This window comes from Mobula birostris, chromosome 16 (assembly GCF_030028105.1).
Source record: "Mobula birostris isolate sMobBir1 chromosome 16, sMobBir1.hap1, whole genome shotgun sequence".
Classification (NCBI taxonomy): domain Eukaryota; kingdom Metazoa; phylum Chordata; class Chondrichthyes; order Myliobatiformes; family Myliobatidae; genus Mobula; species Mobula birostris.
The window spans coordinates 67452588-67471300 of NC_092385.1; the positions used below are offsets into that span (position 1 = coordinate 67452588).

The window sequence follows — 18713 nt, forward strand, 5'->3', positions numbered from 1 at the left end:
GTGCGAAGACAATAATCTATCCCTCAACGTCAGCAAGACGAAGGAATTGGTTGTTGACTACCCAATTTACATCGGTGGTGTGCAAGTGGAACAGGTCAAAAGCTTTAAGTTCCTCGGGGTCAATATCACAAATGACCTGACTTGGTCCAACCAAGAAGGCCCACCAGCGCCTTTACTTCCTGAGAAAACTAAAGAAATTTGGCCTGTCCCTTAAAACCCTCCCTAATTTTTATAGGTGCACCGTAGAAAGCATTCTTCTAGGGTGCATCACAACCTGGTATGGAAGTTGTCCTGTCCAAGTCCGAAAGAAGCTGCAGAAGATCGTGAACACGGCGCAGCACATCACACAAACCAATCTTCTGTCACTTTACACCGCACGCTGTCGGAGCAGTGCTGCCAGGATAACCAAGGACACGACCCCCCCAGCCAACACACTTTTCGTCCCTCTTCCCTCCGGGAGAAGGCTCAGGAGCATGGAGACTCGTACAGCCAGATTTGGGAACAGCTTCTTTCCAACTGTGATAAGACTACTGAACGGATCCTGACCTGGATCTGGGCCGTACCCTCCAGATATCCGGACCTGCCTCGCAGTTTTTTTGCACTACCTTACTTTCCAGTTTTCTATTTTCTATTTATGATTTACAATTTAAATTTTTAATATTTACTAATTTTTACTATTTTTAATATTTAATATTTGTAATCCAGGGAATGGGAAGCACAGAATCAAATATCGCTGTGATGATTGTACGTTCTAGTATCAATTTGTTTGGCGACAATAAAGTATAAAGTATTTTTGTTTTAAGAAATACAAAAATAAATTATTTCTTGCGGTTCTGAATTTGGTTACCTTTGAAACATTTCTTGAAGTTTCGCTAAGTTCAGCTTTGTCACTGAATCAGTATTCACAGGAGATTCATTATTTGGTTGTAACTATTCATTTTTAATGGCTTTTTATTTTAGTCAACATGTACAGCTGGCACGTGGCCAAGTGGTTAAGGCATTGGACTAGCAACCTGAAGGTCGTGAGTTTGAGCTCCAGCCAAGGCAACGTGTTGTGTCCTTGAGCAAGGCACTTAATCACACATTGCTCTGCGGCAACACTGGTGCCAAGCTGTATGGGTCCTAATGCCCTTCCCTTGGACAACATCGGTGTTGTGGAGAGGGGAGACTTGCATCATGGGCAACTGCTGGTCTTCCATACAATCTTGCCCAGTCCTGTCCCCTGGAGAGTGAAGACTTTCCAGGTGCAGATCCATGGTCTCACAAGACTAACGGATGCCTTAAGAGCTGGCAAGTTGATTAACCTGCTTCAGTTGACCCCTAATTAATATTTTAAGACCTACTAAAGAGATAGAAACTATTTTAAAAAGAGATGTTAATTAAAAATCAAGAAGTCCAGAAAATTAATTCTTGCAAAAAAGCACAAATGAGTCTATTTTAATGCTGACCATAAAAATCATTAAATTTGGGTCCCTAAATTATCATAAAATACAGGAGCAGAAGTAAGCCATTCGGCCCATCAAGTCCGCTCCGCTATTCAGTCAATTCTTCCAGTCATCCCCACTCCCCTGCCTTCACCCCATTCCCTTTGATACCTTGGCTAATCAAGAACCTCTGCGTTAAATACACCCAATGACTTGGCCTCCACAGCTGCTCGTGGCAACAAATTCCACAGATTTGCCACCCTTTGATTAAAGTAATTTCACCGCATCTCAGTTCTAAATGGATGTTTTTCAATCCTGAAGTCATGCCCTCTTGTCCTAGAATCCCTTATCATGGGAATTTGCCATATCTAATCTGTTCAGGCCTTCTAACATTCAGAATGTTTCTATGAGATTCCCCCTCATTCTCCTGAACTCCAGGGAATACAGCCCAAGAGCTGACAGACATTTCTCATACGGTAACCCTTTCATTCCTGGAATCATTCCTATAAATCTTCTCTGAACCACCTCCAATGTCTGTATATCCTTTCTAAAATAAGAAGCCCAAAATTGCACACAATACTCCGTATGGTCTCACGAGTGCCTTACAGAGCTTCAACATCACCTCCCTGCTCTTAGATTCTATACCTCTAGAAATGAATGCCAGCATTACATTTGCCTTTTTCACAACCGACTCAACCTAGAGGTTAACCTTTAGGGTATCTTGCACAAGGACTCCCAAGGCCCTTTGCATCTCTGCATTTTGAATTCTCTCCCCCATCTAAATAATGGTCTCCCATTTATTTCTTCCACCAAAGTGCATGACCGTACACTTTACAACATTCTATTTCATTTGCCACTTTTTTGCCCATACCCCTAAACTATCTAAATCTCTATGCAGGCTCTCTGTTTCCTCAACAATACCCGCTCCTCCACCTGTCTTTGTATCATCGTCAAATTTAGCCACAAATCCATTAATACTGTAGTCCAAGTCATTGACATACATCGTAAAAATCAGCGGTCCCAACACTGACTCCGTGGAACTCCGCTGGTAACCAGCAGCCAGACAGAATAGGATCCCTTTATTCCCATTCTCTGTTTTCTGCCGACCAACCAATGCTCCACCCATGCTAGTAACTTCCCTGTAGTTCCATGGCCTCTTATCTTGTTAAGCAGCCTCATGTGTGGCACCTTGTCAAAGGCCTTCTGAAAATCCAAGTGAACTATGTCTACTGCGTCTATCCTGCTTGTAATTTAGATTAGATTAGATTATGAGGACACTCAGTCCTCGTTTATTGTCATTTGGAAATGCATGCATTAAAAAATGATACGATGTTCCTCCAGAAAGATATCACAGAAACACAGGACAAACAAAGACTAAAACTGACAAAACCACATAATTATAACATATAGTTACAACAGTGCAAAGTGATACCGTAATTTGATAAAGAGCAGACCATGGGCACGGTAAAAAGAAGTCTCAAGTCCCGATAGCCCCATCATCTCACGCAGACGATAGAAGGGAGAAACTCTCCCTGCCATGAACCCCCAAGTGCCTCAAACTTGCCGATGCATTGGAAGCACCCAACCGCAGCCAACTCTGAGTCCATCCAAAATTTCGAGCCTCTGACCAGCCCTCCAACACTGACCACCAAGCACCATCTCTGCCGAGTGTTTCGACCTTGCCCTGGCCGCCATTCAACAAGCAAAGCCAAGGACTCAGGGCCTTCCCCTCCGGAGATTGTGGATCACACAGTAGCAGCGGCAGTGAAACAGGCATTTCAGAAGTTTCAACAGATGTTCCTCCGTGCTCTCACGTCTGTCTCCATCAAAACAGGATTGTGTACGGCACCCTACTTGACAAATAACAAATATCATTCACCGGAGTGGCCGCTGCAGGCTGCGTCGTGCCGCCATGTTCTCCTCCTCCAATTTCCTCAAAGAATTGCAGTAGATCTGTCAGGCAGGATTTTCCTTTCAGGAAACCATGCTGGCTTTGGCCGATCTTGTCATGTGCCTCCAGGTGCTCTGTAATCTCATCCCTAACAATCGATTCCAACAACTTCCAACCATTGATGTCAGGCTAACAGGTCTATAGTTTCCTTTCTGCTGCCTCCCACCTTTTTTAAATAGCGGAGTAACATTTGCAATTTTCCTGTCATCCGATACAATGCCAGAATTTATCGATTCTTGAAAGATTACTGTTAATGCCTCCGCAATCTCTCCAGCTACTTCGTTCAGAACCCGAGGGTGCATTCCATCAGGTCCAGATTTATCCACCTTCAGACCCTTAAGCTTCCTGAGCACCTTCTCAGTCATAATTTTCACTGCACAAACTTCACCTCCCTGACATTCTTGAATGTCTGGTATACTACAGACGTCTTCTACTGTGAAGACTAATGCAAAATATGCATTCAGTTCCCCTGCCATCTCTGCATCTCTCATTACAATATCTCCAGCGTCATTTTGAATTGGTTCTGTATCTACCCTCAACTCTCTTTTACCCTTCATAAACCTCAAAAACGCTTTTAGTATCTTCTTTGATATTAGTCTCCAGCTTCCTTTCATAATTCATCTTTTCCTTCCTAATGACTTTCTTAGTTTCCATCTGCAAGTTTTTAAAAGCTTCCCAATCCTCTATCATCCCACTAGCTCTGGCTTTCTTGTATGCCCTCTCTTTTGATTTTACTTTGGCTCTGACTTCACTTGTCAACCACGGTAGTGTCCTTCTTCCCTTCGAAAATTTCTTCTTATTTGGAATATATCTATCTTGCACTTCCCTCATTTTTCGCAGAAACTCCAGCCATTGCTGCTCTGCTGTCCTTCCTGCAAATGTCCCTTCCAGCCAACTTCGGCCAGTTCCCCTCTCATGCCATTGTAATTTCCTTTATTCCATTGAAATACCGACACATTCAATTTTATTTTTTCCCTCTCAAATTTCAATGTGAACTCGATCATATTGTGATCACTGTTCCCTCAGGGTTCTTTAACCTTAAACTCTCTTATCACCTCCGGATCATTGCACAATAGCAAATCCAGCACAACCAATCCCCTGGTGGGCTCAACAACAAGCTGTTCTAAAAAACCATTCTACAAATTCTCTCTCTTGAGATCCAGTACTGACCTGGTTTGCCCAATCCACTTGCATGTTAAAATCCCCAACAATATTCATGACATTGCCCTTCTGACACACCTTTTCTATCTCCAGTTGTAATTTGTAATCCATATCCCAGTTGCTGTTTGGAGGCCTGTATGCAACTGCCATTAAGATCCTTTTACCCTTGCCATTTTTTAACTCAACCCATTGAGACTCTACACCTTCCAATCCTAAGTCATCTCTTTCTAATGATTTAATATTATTTCTTATACACAGAGCCACACCATCCCCTCTGCCTACTAACCTATCTTTCTGATACAACATATATTCTTGGATGTTCAGCTCCCAATGGCAGCCATCCTTTAGCCAAGTTTCAGAGATGGCCACAGTGTCAGGCTTGCCAATCTGTAGCTGAATTTCAAGATCATCCATTTTATTCCTTATGCTGCGTGCATTCAAATATAATACTTCCAGTTCAGTATTTGTTGCTTTCTGTTTTAACTGCACTGCACCTCTGTTGCCCTGTAACTCATGCCACTGGCTATGATTAAGCCTCATCTCCTGCCTGTTCTTTCTATAATCTCTGCTGCATGTTATCTTTGATTTATTTCTGTTTTCCCCTTCCTCAACCCTATCACTTCAATTCCCACCCCCCTGCCAAATTAGTTTTAACCCTCCCCGATTGTGACGATTTTGACATTTCCAATAGCTTTGACATGGTGATCTGTATTGTGGTTGTTGTCTCTTATCCAGGATTTATATATTCATGAGGTTCAGAGAGAAGTCTCAATGTAAAAGTATAACTATTCTGTCATTGAATAGTTGTATTAAATTACTGTTAAAAACAGTGATGTCTTTGTGATCTTGTTCATCTTCATTTGCGAAGTAATCGGATAAAAGTACTTGGGTACCACTTCATCAAATGTGATTTTTTTTTTCTCTTTTTCCAGGCATATGACAAGCATGAAAGTATGTCCCAGTCTCAGAAGAAGAGAAGCTCAGTTGCACTGAAAGATTGTATCGACTTGTTTATTACAATGGAAGTATTGGGAGAGCATGATCTTTGGTTCGTATAGCTGCTTTTTTTTTTAATCCTCTCAATCCCCTCTGCTTTTTCCTCCCATTTGCTTTCAAGTAGAATTGAAGCACACTAAAATGCAAATAAAATAGTAAATGGTCTTTGCCCAGTCATCTGGTACAGCATCTCTGGCTGACTGTACCACCATATTGAGATATGTGGCTAAAGGTTTCTTAACTGCAGAAAACTTTAAGATGAGACTTCCTTTTTCTGCATCTTTCAATGTTGATCCTTGATAACTCAACCAAGCAACATTAGCCTTTCACTATCTTTGTTTTGTCCCCATATTGTGAGTGATGCTGATGCTAGTTTTCTTAACCATCCAGCAATTTCCCACATTGGTTAAAAAATCAGGAAGAACTTTTAGTTTGTTCAGACAATCAAGCCTTGCCCAGACATCCACTCTCAACAACATTCCGTATGACTTCTTTGTGTTCATATCTGCCTGCAATCTGGTGGCCTCTGAGTGAGATTGCCTATTATTGCCAAATTAAGAATGACTTCAACACTGCTAAAATGTGCTTTCACAGCCATTCATTCAGCTGCTACACTTAAGTTTTGTCCCAAAGATGAAACACCAATCATTGTGCTTGATTTCATATTTAAATTCTGGGCCTTTAAATGTATTGTTGAATTTGTTTTAGGAGTTATTATAAACAATACACTGTAAACTGAGAGCATTGTAGAAAATTGTCATTGAAGGTTTTTTGTTAAATTAAGAGCAGATCATTGTCCTTTATTTAGATGTTGAAAGAGCAAAGTCCATTACTTTATATTTCTTTATTGTCGTATTGTTTATATTAATGGATAGGTGAAATTTGAATAAATTAAAATGTCCAATCAATGTTTTCAAAATTGTCTGTAAACAAAAATCGGCTGCTTACAGCTTCCTGTAAAGTTTTAATGAGAACTGAATCTGGTTTCCAATTTGCAAATTATTGTATGATTGCAACTAAAGATTGTAAACTTATTGCAGTAATGTTGAAGACATCAACTATTTTAACATCTTTACAATACCAGATTGCAAACAAGCTATTCTGCTGATTTGGCTAGGATGTGAGTTGCAGCATTCATTGTTTTAGTCAGATCAATGACTAGAGCAACAAGTGGCAGTTCACTGAGTAAACCAGCTCGCTCGCTTTAGGTCACGTCTGGAAATTCCAGTTGGAGGACAATTGCCACTCTGACATATTGGGAAATTATGTACTCAGCAGGTTACAGCAGTTGTTTGCCTTTGCCTACTGCCGGGTGAGTTTAAAGAGATCACCACCTCTTGCAGTGGATGACCAGGACGTCTAAGTGCCTTGCCGTGCTCTTAGCGCTCCACCAATGCCTGCTGGCTTGCCTTCTTGACCGTTGGACCATTAATCGGTCTCCTCCACTCTATCCGCCAGGGCCAGACTTCACACGCTGGGATAGGCAAATCCCCTATCTCACCAAGGGTCAGCTACCCTCACCTGGTTTGGCCCGTCTGCTGGGACAGTTTACCGGGGAGTGGCCGCTGCGCGTGCTACGGCTATTTGGAGAGGTGTGCAAGGAAACAAAAAAGGGAAAAGCACACTGGAATCTGGGAATGACTACGGTCAAAGTCCTTCAGGCCAGCTCTCCCCTCGTTCTTACTGGCAAACATTCATTCAATTGAAAATAAACTGGACTACCTGTGCCTGAGACTGAACCAGCAAGAGAAAAATATTTGCGCATCTATTCTCAGGGACTCATGGCTTCATGAATCCATCCCATATGCAGCCAGGGTTTCGGGCTGTTTGCTTTAACAGTTAATGTAGCTTTGAATTTAACGTGTGTGTGTGTGTATATATATACTCAAACACAAGGAAATCTGCAGATGCTGGAATTTCAAGCAACACACATAAAAATTGTTGTTGAACGCAGCAGGCCAGGCAGCATCTATAGGAAGAGGTACAGTCGACATTTCAGGCTGAGACCCTTCATCAGGACTAACTGAATGAAGAGATAGTAAGAGATTTGAAAGTGGGAGGGGGAGATCCAAAATGATAGGAGAAGACAGGAGGGGGTTGGGATGGAGCTAAGAGCTGGAAAGTTGATTGGCAAAAGGGATATGAGAGGATCATGGGGCCAACATATGATTCTCCGTTACTTCCGCCACCTCCAATGGGATACCACCACTAAGCACATCTTTCCCAATCCCCCCCCCCCCACTTTCTGCAGGGATCGCTCCCTACATGACTCCCTTGTCCATTCTTCCCCGTTCCCCTCCCACCGATCTCCCTCCTGGCACTTATCCTTGTAAGCGGAACAAGTGCTACACATGCCCTTACACTTCCTCCCTCACCACCATTCAGGGCCCCAGACAGTCCTTCCAAGTGAGGCGACACTTCACCTGTGAGTCAGCTGGGGTGATATGCTGCATTCGGTGCTCCCAATGCAGCCTTCTATATATTGGCGAGACCCGACGCGGGCTGGGAGACTGTTTCGCTGAACACCTACGCTCTGTCCGGCAGAGAAAGCAGGATCTCCCAGTGGCCACACATTTAATTCCACGTCCCATTCCCATTCTGATATGTCTATCTACGGCCTCCTCTACTGTCAAGATGAAGCCACACTCAGGTTAGAGGAACAATATTCCGTCTGGGTAGCCTCCAACCTGATGACATGAACATTGACTTCTCTAACTTCCGTTAATGCCCCACCTCCCCTTCGTACCCCATCCGTTATTTATTTGTCTTATATTATTATTAATTTTTTCTCTCTCTCTCTCCTTTTTCTCCCTCTATCCCTCTCACTATATTCCTTTTTCAACTGGGCAGTCGTGAGGGGTTTTTCTTTGTCAATCATTTTGCTTTTCTTTCTGATCGAGTCATGCTTCACCCTTTCTTCCGATTTAGGTTACACCTGCGCATTAGATTATTTTATAAAATTTTTTAATTAAACTTTAAATATGGATCTTAATAAAATTAATATAATATCTGGGAATTGAAATGGTATGAACCAACCCATTAGCGCAGAAAGATTTTTAAGAAATTAAAAATGCTTCATGCAGATGTTATTTTTGCACAGGAGACTCATATCTGTAGGCAGGATGAATATCACTTTTTTAAATTTTGGAAGGGACCCTTATTTCATTCTTTATCAGTAAGTAAAATAAGAGGGGTATCTATTTTTGGCGTGTTGGCACGTGGCCTAGTGGTTAAGGCGTCAGTCTAGTGATCTGAGATCGCTGGTTCGAGCCTCAGCTGGGGCAGTGTGTTGTGGTCCTTGAGCAAGGCACTTAACCACATATTGCTCTGTAACGACACCGGTGCCAAGCTGTATCGGCCCTAGTGCCCTTCCCTTGGACAACGTCAGTGGCATGGAGAGGGGAGACTTGCAGCATGGGCAACTGCCGGTCTTCGATACAACCTTGCCCAGGCCTGCGCCCTGGAAACCTTCCAAAGTGCAAATCCATGTTCTCGCAAGACTAACAGATGCCTATATATTTATTTTTATTAATTCTAAAATCCCCTTTGTTCATTTTAATACTGTTACTGATTTAATTGGAAGATATTTAATTGTCACTGGTCTGTTATGTGGTCAAAAGGTGGCTTTGGTGTGTGTATATGCACCTAATATAGATGGCCCTGAATTTTTTAAGAAGCTATTTTCTGTATTGCCGAATTTAAATGAATATAAGTTGATTATGGGCGGTGACTTTAACTGCTGTCTCAATCCGTCGATTGACAGATCGTCCACCAATCCGTCGCTTCCTAATAAAGCTGCGACTTGTTTTATTCTTTTTTATTAGAATACGGTCTGGTCGACATTTGGAGATTTAAATATCCTAAAGAAAAAGATTTTTCTTTTTTTTCACATGTTTCACAATTAACTAAGGCTCCGGGACCGGATGGATATACAGTGGAATTTTATAAATATTCAAGAATTGATTATTTTTTGCTGGACACGCAATTGGTGCCCTGTTGTTGAGTGTGCATATGATGTGATTGCGTTGTCAGATCATGCACCAATGAAACTAACTTTGAAGCTGTCTGATAATATTCAGATACCTCAGTGGAGATTTAATGTTTCACTGTTACAAGATTTAACTTCTGTAAATTTTATTAAAGAGCAACTTTCTCTATTTTTTGAATTAAGTACCACTGAGGGAATGTCAAATTTGGTTATTTGGGATGCGATTAAATCTTAGAGGACAGATAATTTCATATTAGGTAGGTTTAAGAAGGAAAACTAAGGCGAAACTTTTACTGATCACTAATAGGATTAAAGAAATAGATAAAGTTTATTCAGTATGCCTAGTGAAGATCTCTTTGAGGAAAGGGTGGCACTCCAAGCACAGCATGATTTGCTTTTGACTTTTCCCATTGAACAGCAACTTCTTAAATCCAAAAGCCAATTTTATATACATGTAGACAAGTCAGGCAAATTATTAGCTGGTCAGTTAAAAGCAGATATGACTAGAGGACAGATCCTGAAAATACGAAGACCTGATAGAACTGGAAAGGTAGATTCTTATGAAATTAAAAGAGATTTATGGATTTCTACTCTAATCTTTATGAATCAGAATTTTCAGACAATATTGTTTTTATGAATAGTTTTTTGCAAAAATTGAATGTACCTAAAATTTTTATTCAAGATATGAATACATTAGATGCACCTCTTAAACAAAAGGGAATAGCAAGGGCTATATCCTCTCTCCAATTAACTAAGGCTCCGGGACTGGATGGATATACAGTGGAATTTTATAAGACTTTTACTGATATACTTATACATTTATGTCAAATTTGCACTGATTCTATATCCTCTGGGACTCTCCTGAAAACTTTTTATGAAATTTCAATCTCTTTAATTCCTAAAAAAGATAAAGATTTACCTGAATGCGCTTTTTATAGACCATTTTCTCTATTTAATGTGGATTTTAAAATTCTCTCTAAGATCTTGGCTAATAGACTTAAGAACATTTTACCTACTGTTATTTCCAATGACCAAACTGGATTTATTAAAAATAGATAATTCACATTTTAACATTCAAAGATGATTAAATATTATTCACTCCCCTCCATCTAAAGAATCTGAATGTGTTGTTCCTTTTGATGCAGAGAAAGCCTTTGATAGGGTGGAGTGGTCTTACTTATTTGAGGTTTTGGAAAGATTTAATCTTGGCCCAGGATTTATTTCCTGGATTAAATTGATCTATTGTGCTCCTATGGCTGCTGTTATAACTAATGATCAAAAATCTCCCTATTTTAGATTATATAGGGGTACTCGACAGGGATGCCCTCTTAGCCCTTTATTATTTAACTTGGCCTTAGAACCCCTTGCTATTGCTCTTATAGATTCTAATACTGTTCAGGGTATTAAGAGAGGGGACAAAATACACAAGGCTTCGTTATATGCAGATGACCTATTAGTTTATATTTCAGATCCTAGGAAATCTATTCCTTCTATGTTATCTATATTTTCTGAATTCAGTAGTTTTTCTGGGTATAAATTAAATTTACATAAAACTGAGGTATTTCCTATTAATAATTACTCAGATCCAAATCATCAAGTACCTTTTAGTATTGCTAAAAATTATTTTACCTATCTTGGTATTAAAATTACTAAAAATTTTAAGGATCTCCATGCATATAATTTTTTCCATTAATTGGCTACACCATGCAAATGCTTTCTAAATGGCCGCCTATGACATTATCATTAATAGGTCGAATTAATGCTATTAAAATGATAGTTTTACTGAAATTCTTATATGTATTTCAGGCAATTCCTTCCTTTGTCCTTAAAATGTTCTTTGACAGAATAGATTCTATAACCTTATCTTATATTTGGAACAATAAAAAACCTAGATCAAGTAAACCCTTATTGCAGAAATTAAAAAAGGGTGGTGGTACGGCTTTGCCTAACTTTAGAATGTACTATTGGCCAATTAATATTGATACATTACTTTTTAGATTCACTATTCAGATATACATGAATGTCCTTCATGGTTGGATTTGGAGGAAAACTCGGTGAAAGGATTCTCTTTGGCCTCCTTACTGGGAGCTCCTCTTCCCTTTTTGTTTTCTAAGATTAGTAGACAAGATTTTAATCCCATTATTAAACATAAATTAAGAATTTGGTTTCAGTTTGTAGATTTTTTTGAGTTAAATAATTTTATTCTTTCTCAATTATTTTTTTAAACCATCAATTTTGGATAAGGCCTTCTTAATTTGGAAAACCAAGGGAATAATAACTTTTTCAGATTTGTTTTTAGGGGACTGTTTAATGTCTTTTTCTCAGTTAGTGGATAAATATGATTTATCTAATGTACATTTTTTTTAGATATTTACAAATTAGGAATGTTTTACGTGGTTTGTTGCCAAATTACCCTTCTGCTTCTCCACCTAATATGACAGACGCTCTATCAGTTTAATTCATTTCAATAAGGGTTGATAGCTGTAATCTATAAACGGTACAATATCTAATGATAAAATTAAACACACTTGGGAATTGGAATTTCAAGAGTCATTTTCAGATAATCGATGGAGTATAATTTTTCATTTGGTTAGTAACTCATCTATTTGTGCCCATCATTCCTCGATACAGTTCAAGGTAGTGCATCGGGCCAATATGTCAAAGGATAAACTAGCGCGTATTTTTTCCAATATCAATCCTATTTGTGGCAGATGTAATATTGAGGTGGCCACCTTAACTCATATGTATTGGTCTTGTATAAAGCTAGATAACTTTTGGCGAGATGTTTCTAAAATGCTATCAAAAGTCTTGGATCTGGATCTACAACCTAATTTGCTTACGGCAATTTTTAGGATTATCCCATCGGAAGCAGGAAATATTCCTGTTTCCACTCAACGTATGATAGCCTTTTCGACTTTACTGGCTAGGAGAGCCATTTTATTGAAGTGGAAGGATTCTAATCCACCTACGGTCTTTTATTGGCTCTCCTCCATTATGTCCTGTTTAAGTTTAGAGAAAATAAGAAGTCGGACATTTGATACATCCTTTAAATTTGAGCAAATCTGTCGACCTTTTATCCAATATTTTCATTTAATTTGATTTATTACTCTTCCAATTTTTTTTTCTTGAAGTTTTAGATTCGATCAGAAAGTCTTTTTTTTGGTCGTATCCTCAAAATGGATTGCCCAGTCCCTTTTTTTGTTTCTTTTTTTTAATATAGTGTAGTGGGGGTTTTTCCATTTCATTTAAAACTCAATGTTTTTTCTTTCCTATTCATGAACTGGTAAGAGGAGAATTGCTGTTTTCTTTTTTTTATTTTATACTAGCTTAACAATATGTATGACTTAGATAATATCTATCTATAATCTCGGTTTGTATTGTTACTGATATATATATTTGAGATAATTCTCTTGTTTGTATTTATGTTCCTTTTAAATCAATAAAAAGACTAATAAAGAAAGAAAGAAAGAAGATTGAGACAAGTGAGGCTTCCTGCCCTCCCCCCCCCCAACCCAATCATAACTGCATTTTACAGGAACATCAGTGAGAGCATCCCAACAAGTCGTATCTCCATCTAGTGTGGGAGCCATCGAATATCAGATCAGAAGTCCCTACAAAGGACTGTGAGAACAGCTGAGTGGATAGGGATCTCCCTGCCATCCATCAGGGACATTTATTAGGAGTGCTCCATACGCTGGGATCCCACTCATCCATCTAGCATCCTCTTTGACTTTCTACCATTAGTCAGGAGACCCCGATACATAAAGGCAGGAACAGTCATGATGAGCAACAGTTTCTTTCCTCAGGCCATTAGGCTTCTGAACTCCCTGCTGCATCATATTCAAAATGTCACTGATTAATCTGTTCTGTACCTTACAATATTTAATATTAATGCACTTCAGTTGTTATTTATGTGTGATTCATCTGTAGACTTTCTCCTTGCCTTCATAAGTTATCATGTGTTATGGATACTCCTGTGCTTTACCCGCTAGTTCAGAGAAATGTCATCTCATTTCAATCTACATTATATGGTTATATACATGTATATAGTTAAATGACAAACTTGACTTGTATCACTAAGCGAACAAGTAAATAAATATATAAATAACCCAACCCAGTGAAGGGTCAACATCAGACTAGAGAAATTGAAGTAGGATTGGGAGACAAGAATTATGATCATTGTTTGAATTCTTGCATAATGATTAATTTCCACTTTGAATTAAATATATCCTTCAGAAACTAAATATTTCCTTGTTTTGGCAGGTACTGCCCAATCTGTAAAAAGCACCAACAGGCTACTAAGAAGATTGACCTGTGGTCACTACCAAAGATCCTTGTGGTACATCTAAAACGTTTTTCTTATAACAGATACTGGAGGGATAAACTAGATACTTTAGTAGAGTTTCCTATTAGGTAAGAGCATTAAGTTCAAAACATAGAATTTGTTATAGGCTGTTTATTTTATGTTATATTGGAATAAAAAATTTTAAATGACTCATCTGTGAAACACCCTCCAATGTGAAATCAACTGATTAGAAATGGAGCAAAGAAGGGAAACTAATTTTTGAAACAATTCTATCATTTTAGTGTGCATTAGTTCTGCATATTAGCACCATCAGTCCTGTATCCAAAAGTCAGTTCCTAAGGAGACTGTTAGTCAAAACCACGTTCAGGGGCTGCTGATGACCATGCTCAGTGCAAGCTCAGAAGGTGATATGCAGGAAAGCTTGGGCAAATTTGCCATTGACAAAGTTTGACCTCACAATCAGCACAAAGAATACACAGATTGTGCACCAAAAACTCCGTTGATAGAACTGAGCATTCTTGTGTTTGACCAGAGGCTTTCAGTAGTGGTCAAGTTTATTCACCTTTTGGAAGACTGAGTATGGAACAAAACAGAATCAGTCTAAAGTCCAAGCTAATGGTGTTATAACTACTTTTTGCTTGCAATGTGGATAATGTACAACTTGCATGCTGGACAGTTTAACTACTTCACATGGTCAGTCTACGCATCAAATGGCAAGATTCCAGACACAGATTCCATCCCAAACGTACCTGTCAGCATTTACATATTTGCTTATAGAATCACCGATCAGGTGAGCAGGGCACGTCAGAAGAATGTCTGATAGAATACCAAAGTAGTTATTTCATGCATACTGACTTGAGGGCAAGCAATTGCATGCTGAACCGATGAAGAGACTGAGAAGCTTTCTTAGAACATCCCCAAAGAGTGTCAATATTGACAAATATCACTGGGAACAACCGGCATTGAATCATTCTGTTTGGTGTACTGGAATAAAAAGTGATGCTAGCTCGTATGAGGAACTAGAATGAAACTAAAATCTAACACACCAACAGTTGTTGCTATGTGCCGCTACGCTTCTGTCTGCTATGTCAAAAGAACTTTTCAGCACAGTCTGGTCCAACCAGCCACCTCTGTGTACATTGCAACACTTAGACTGGATATAATGGTCTTACTCAAATGGGGGACGAGCAACAAAAATGCTTTTGGAATTCATGAAAACTGCTTGATCTGTCCAGAACAGCAAACTTCACTCAATGTTTTGTCTTGCTCTTGCTTCTCACTTGCTGGTTTGCACAATATTGTGTCAGCAGTACACAAATGTGCAACACATTTTGAGTATTGTAATGTGTTTCAGAGTTATCAGTCAACCTTGCAGCTTTCTGACACTAATTTTTTTTAAATTGCAGCTGCTGGTAATCTAAAGACAGAAAATGCTAGAAACATTCTGATCAGATATCTGAGTAGTTCCAGTATTTCATTTGAATCAATTTAACAGCTTTTCTGCCTACTTTCTACTTGCTTGATTGCCTATCCTTTAAAATATGAAGAAGCGGCTTCAAGGTCTCTTATCAAATGTGCCATCCATTAGGAAGCTAATTGTGTGGATTCTGTGATAAAGCTGCATTAGAAGTCTATGAAAATGCATTTTCTATATGAGACATTAATGTTAAAAATGTTTTTAATGGTTTTATAGGGACTTGAACATGTCAGAATTCATCTACAACCCCAAAGCAGGTCCTTGCATGTATGATCTTGTTGCAGTGTCAAACCACTATGGTGGAATGGGAGGAGGCCACTGTAAGTAACTTTACATGTTTTATAGCAAACAGGAAGATAATTAGCAGAGAAATGCAGCCAAAATATAACTTGCCACCTCTGTCAACAGATACTGCATATGCTAAAAATAAAATTGATGGGCAGTGGTATTACTTTGATGACAGCAGTGTCTCAGGAGCATCAGAAGATCAGATTGTAGTAAGTTGTATTTACAATGTAATTTTATGGTTTCATTTGCAAGTTGCTAAAAAACAAATATGATTTTTCTGAAACCAATCTGAGGGCAAACACTTTGTCAATTCTTTGCAGTTTGCCTTTTGCATGCAAGGCAATTATATACTTTGCCTATTACTTGGTAAACCAATAACGTCTGCCCATACAGGACATTAATGCACATCCTCTTCCTGACGCCGTACCCCCATCTGTCAAAGGCATTTTCTTTCCATAAATTGTTCTGTTGCCATTGCAATGGGAGATAGAAAATATATGTCATAAGGGCTATGTTTACGATAGTCATGGGGGATTTCAATGTTCAGGGAGATTGGGAAAGTCAGGTTGGTGCTGGATCCCAAGAGAGTACCTGCGAGATGGGATTTTAGAGCAGCTTGTGTTGAGCCCACTAAGGGAACAGCTGTCTGGATTGGATGTTGTGCAACAAACCAGAATTGATTAGAGAGCTTAAGGTAAAGGAACCCTTAGAAGACAGTGATCGTAATATGATGAATTCACCCTGCAGCTTGAGAAGGAGAAGCTAAAGTCAAATGTACCAGTACTATAGTAGAGTAAAGGGAATTATAGAGGCATGAGAGAGGAGCTAGCTAAAACTGATTGGAAAGGAGCACTAGCAGGGATGACAGCAGAGCAGCAATGGCTGGAGTTTCTGGGAGCAATTCAGAAGGTTCAGGATTGATACATCTTATAGAAGTAGTATTCTAAAGGCAGAATGAAACTACCATATCTTACAAGGGAAGCCAAAGCCTACATAAAAACAAAAGAGAGGACATATAATTGAGCAGAAATTAGTGGGAAGCTAGAGAATTGGGAAGCTTTTAAAAACCAACAGAAGACAACTTTTTAAAAAAAGGCCATAAGGATAGAGAAGATGAAATATGAAGATAAGCTAACCAATATCAGTGGATACGAAAAGTTTTTCAGATATGTAAAGAGTAAAAAAGTGAAGCAAGATATCATACCACTGGGAATGACACTGAAGAGGTAGTAATGGGGACAAGGAAATAGCAGACGAACTGAATTAGTATTTTGTGTCTTCACTGTGGAAATATGCTGGATGTTTGAGAGTGTTGGGGCAGAAGCAAGTGCAGTTACTATTATTAGGGAGAAGGTGCTTGGGGAAACTAAGGTTTGAAGGTAAATTAGTTACCTGGACCAGATGGACTACACCCCAGGATTCTTAAAGAGGTAGTAGCTGAAGAGATTGTGGAGGCTTTAAAAATGATCTTTTAAGACTTACAAGATTCTGGAATGGTTCCTGAAGGCTGAAAAATTACAAATGTTACTCCCCTATAAGAAAGGAGGAATCAGAAGCAAGGAAATTGTAGGCCAGTTAACCTGAATTCAGTGGTTGCAAAGATGTTGGAGTCCATTATTAAGGATGAGGTTTCGAGGTACTTGAATTTTCAGAAGGCCTTTGACAAGATGCCACATGTGAGGTTGCTCAGCAAAAGAAGAGCCCATGGTATTACAGAAAAGATGCTACAATGGAGCCTTTTTCGATTGGTGGTCTGCAGGAGAAGTTGGGACCACTTCATTTTATGCTGTATGTCAATGATTTGGATGATAGAATTGATGGCTTTGTGACCAGGTTAGCAGACGATTTGAAGCTAGGTGGAGGAGCAGGTGTCATGGTCCGCACTGTGAAGTCCGCATTTCAGTTCACGGTCCAGTCCATCGATCCTTATTCCAGGTTTTCTGGTTTTCCCTTGTCCTGTGTGTGCCTTAATTGAGGCACATGATTCTCATCTTGGGCATGGCTACATAAACAGCTCCTGGGTTCAGCTTCAATTGTTGGACTGGTCCCTTCCCTTCCCTTCCCATTCCTTCTCAAGCCTTGCTTGCAACCTCTGCCTGGAGCCATGCCTGCAACCTCTGCCTGGAGCCTTACCTGCAACCTTGTCAAGTTCAGCCACTGGAGCGAGACCAGAGCCTTGTCGTGTCATGATAAGGAGCTGTCTATTGTTGAGTTGGAACTGTCTCTGTGTCCAATGCCTTTGCTAGGTAGGCCCGGCCACTTGCCGCTACCTAGTGTTGGGAACTGTCTCTGTGTTCACGCCTTTGCTAGGTAGGTCCAGCAGTTTGCCGCTACCTAGTGTTGGGAACCATCTCGTCATGTTCAGCATCTTGTTTATGAGTCCCGGCCCTACGTTCTTTTCCCAAGGAGGGGTCCCGGCTCTGTGTTCCATGTTCCTGTCTCTCAAGTCCAAGGCTCTGTGTTCCCGTGCTCAAGACCCAAGGTTCTGCGTTCCTGTTCTCCCTCGACCAAGGCTCTGCATTCCTGTTCTCCCTCAACCAAGGCTCTGCGTTCCTGTTCTCCCTCAACCAAGGCTCTGCGTTCCTGTTCTCCCTCGACCAAGGCTCTGCGTTCCTGTTCTCCCTTGACCAAATCAAGGCTTCGTGTTCTCATCCTGTCCATGTGCCTCACCCAGCCCGGTGCTGGGGTTCCCTCATCCTGTCCAGGAGTCTCTCGTCCTTGTCCAAGCCAAGGCTTTGCGTTCTCGTCCTGTCCAAGCCACATCCAAGAACCATGTCCTGTCCAAGCCAAGGCTTTGCGTTCTCGTCCTGTCAAAGCCACATCCAAGAACCACGTCCTGTCCAAGCCAAGGCTTTGCGTTCTCGTCCTGTCCATGTGCTTCGTCCTGTGCAGGAGTTCCACGTCCTGTTCTGTAGCCACATCCTGTCTTTGCCAAGATCCTAGTCCCAAGTCCTAGCCTAGATCCGGGTTCCGGTTACGAGTCAAGACCCATGTTCCGAGTCCCAACCAAGATCCAGGTTCTGGGTCCTTGTCCAGGCTCTGGTTCTGGAGTTCCGCATCACTAGTCCAGGCTCCTTCTTCCTAGTTCCTTGTCCGGGTTCTGTGTTTCTTGTCCATGTCCT

At 40.2% G+C, this 18713-nt stretch overlaps 1 protein-coding gene across 2 annotated transcripts in view; it reads left to right on the forward strand.

Annotated features, from left to right (window-relative positions):
- usp4 (ubiquitin specific peptidase 4 (proto-oncogene)) overlaps nt 1–18713 on the forward strand; it is a 117680-nt gene that overhangs the window by 96345 nt on the left and 2622 nt on the right. For both annotated transcript variants that reach the window (XM_072280772.1, XM_072280773.1), the window contains 4 exons: nt 5469–5584; nt 13784–13933; nt 15520–15623; nt 15712–15800. In XM_072280772.1, the coding sequence (XP_072136873.1) occupies nt 5469–5584; nt 13784–13933; nt 15520–15623; nt 15712–15800 (459 nt within the window). The remainder of the gene's footprint in view (nt 1–5468; nt 5585–13783; nt 13934–15519; nt 15624–15711; nt 15801–18713) is intronic.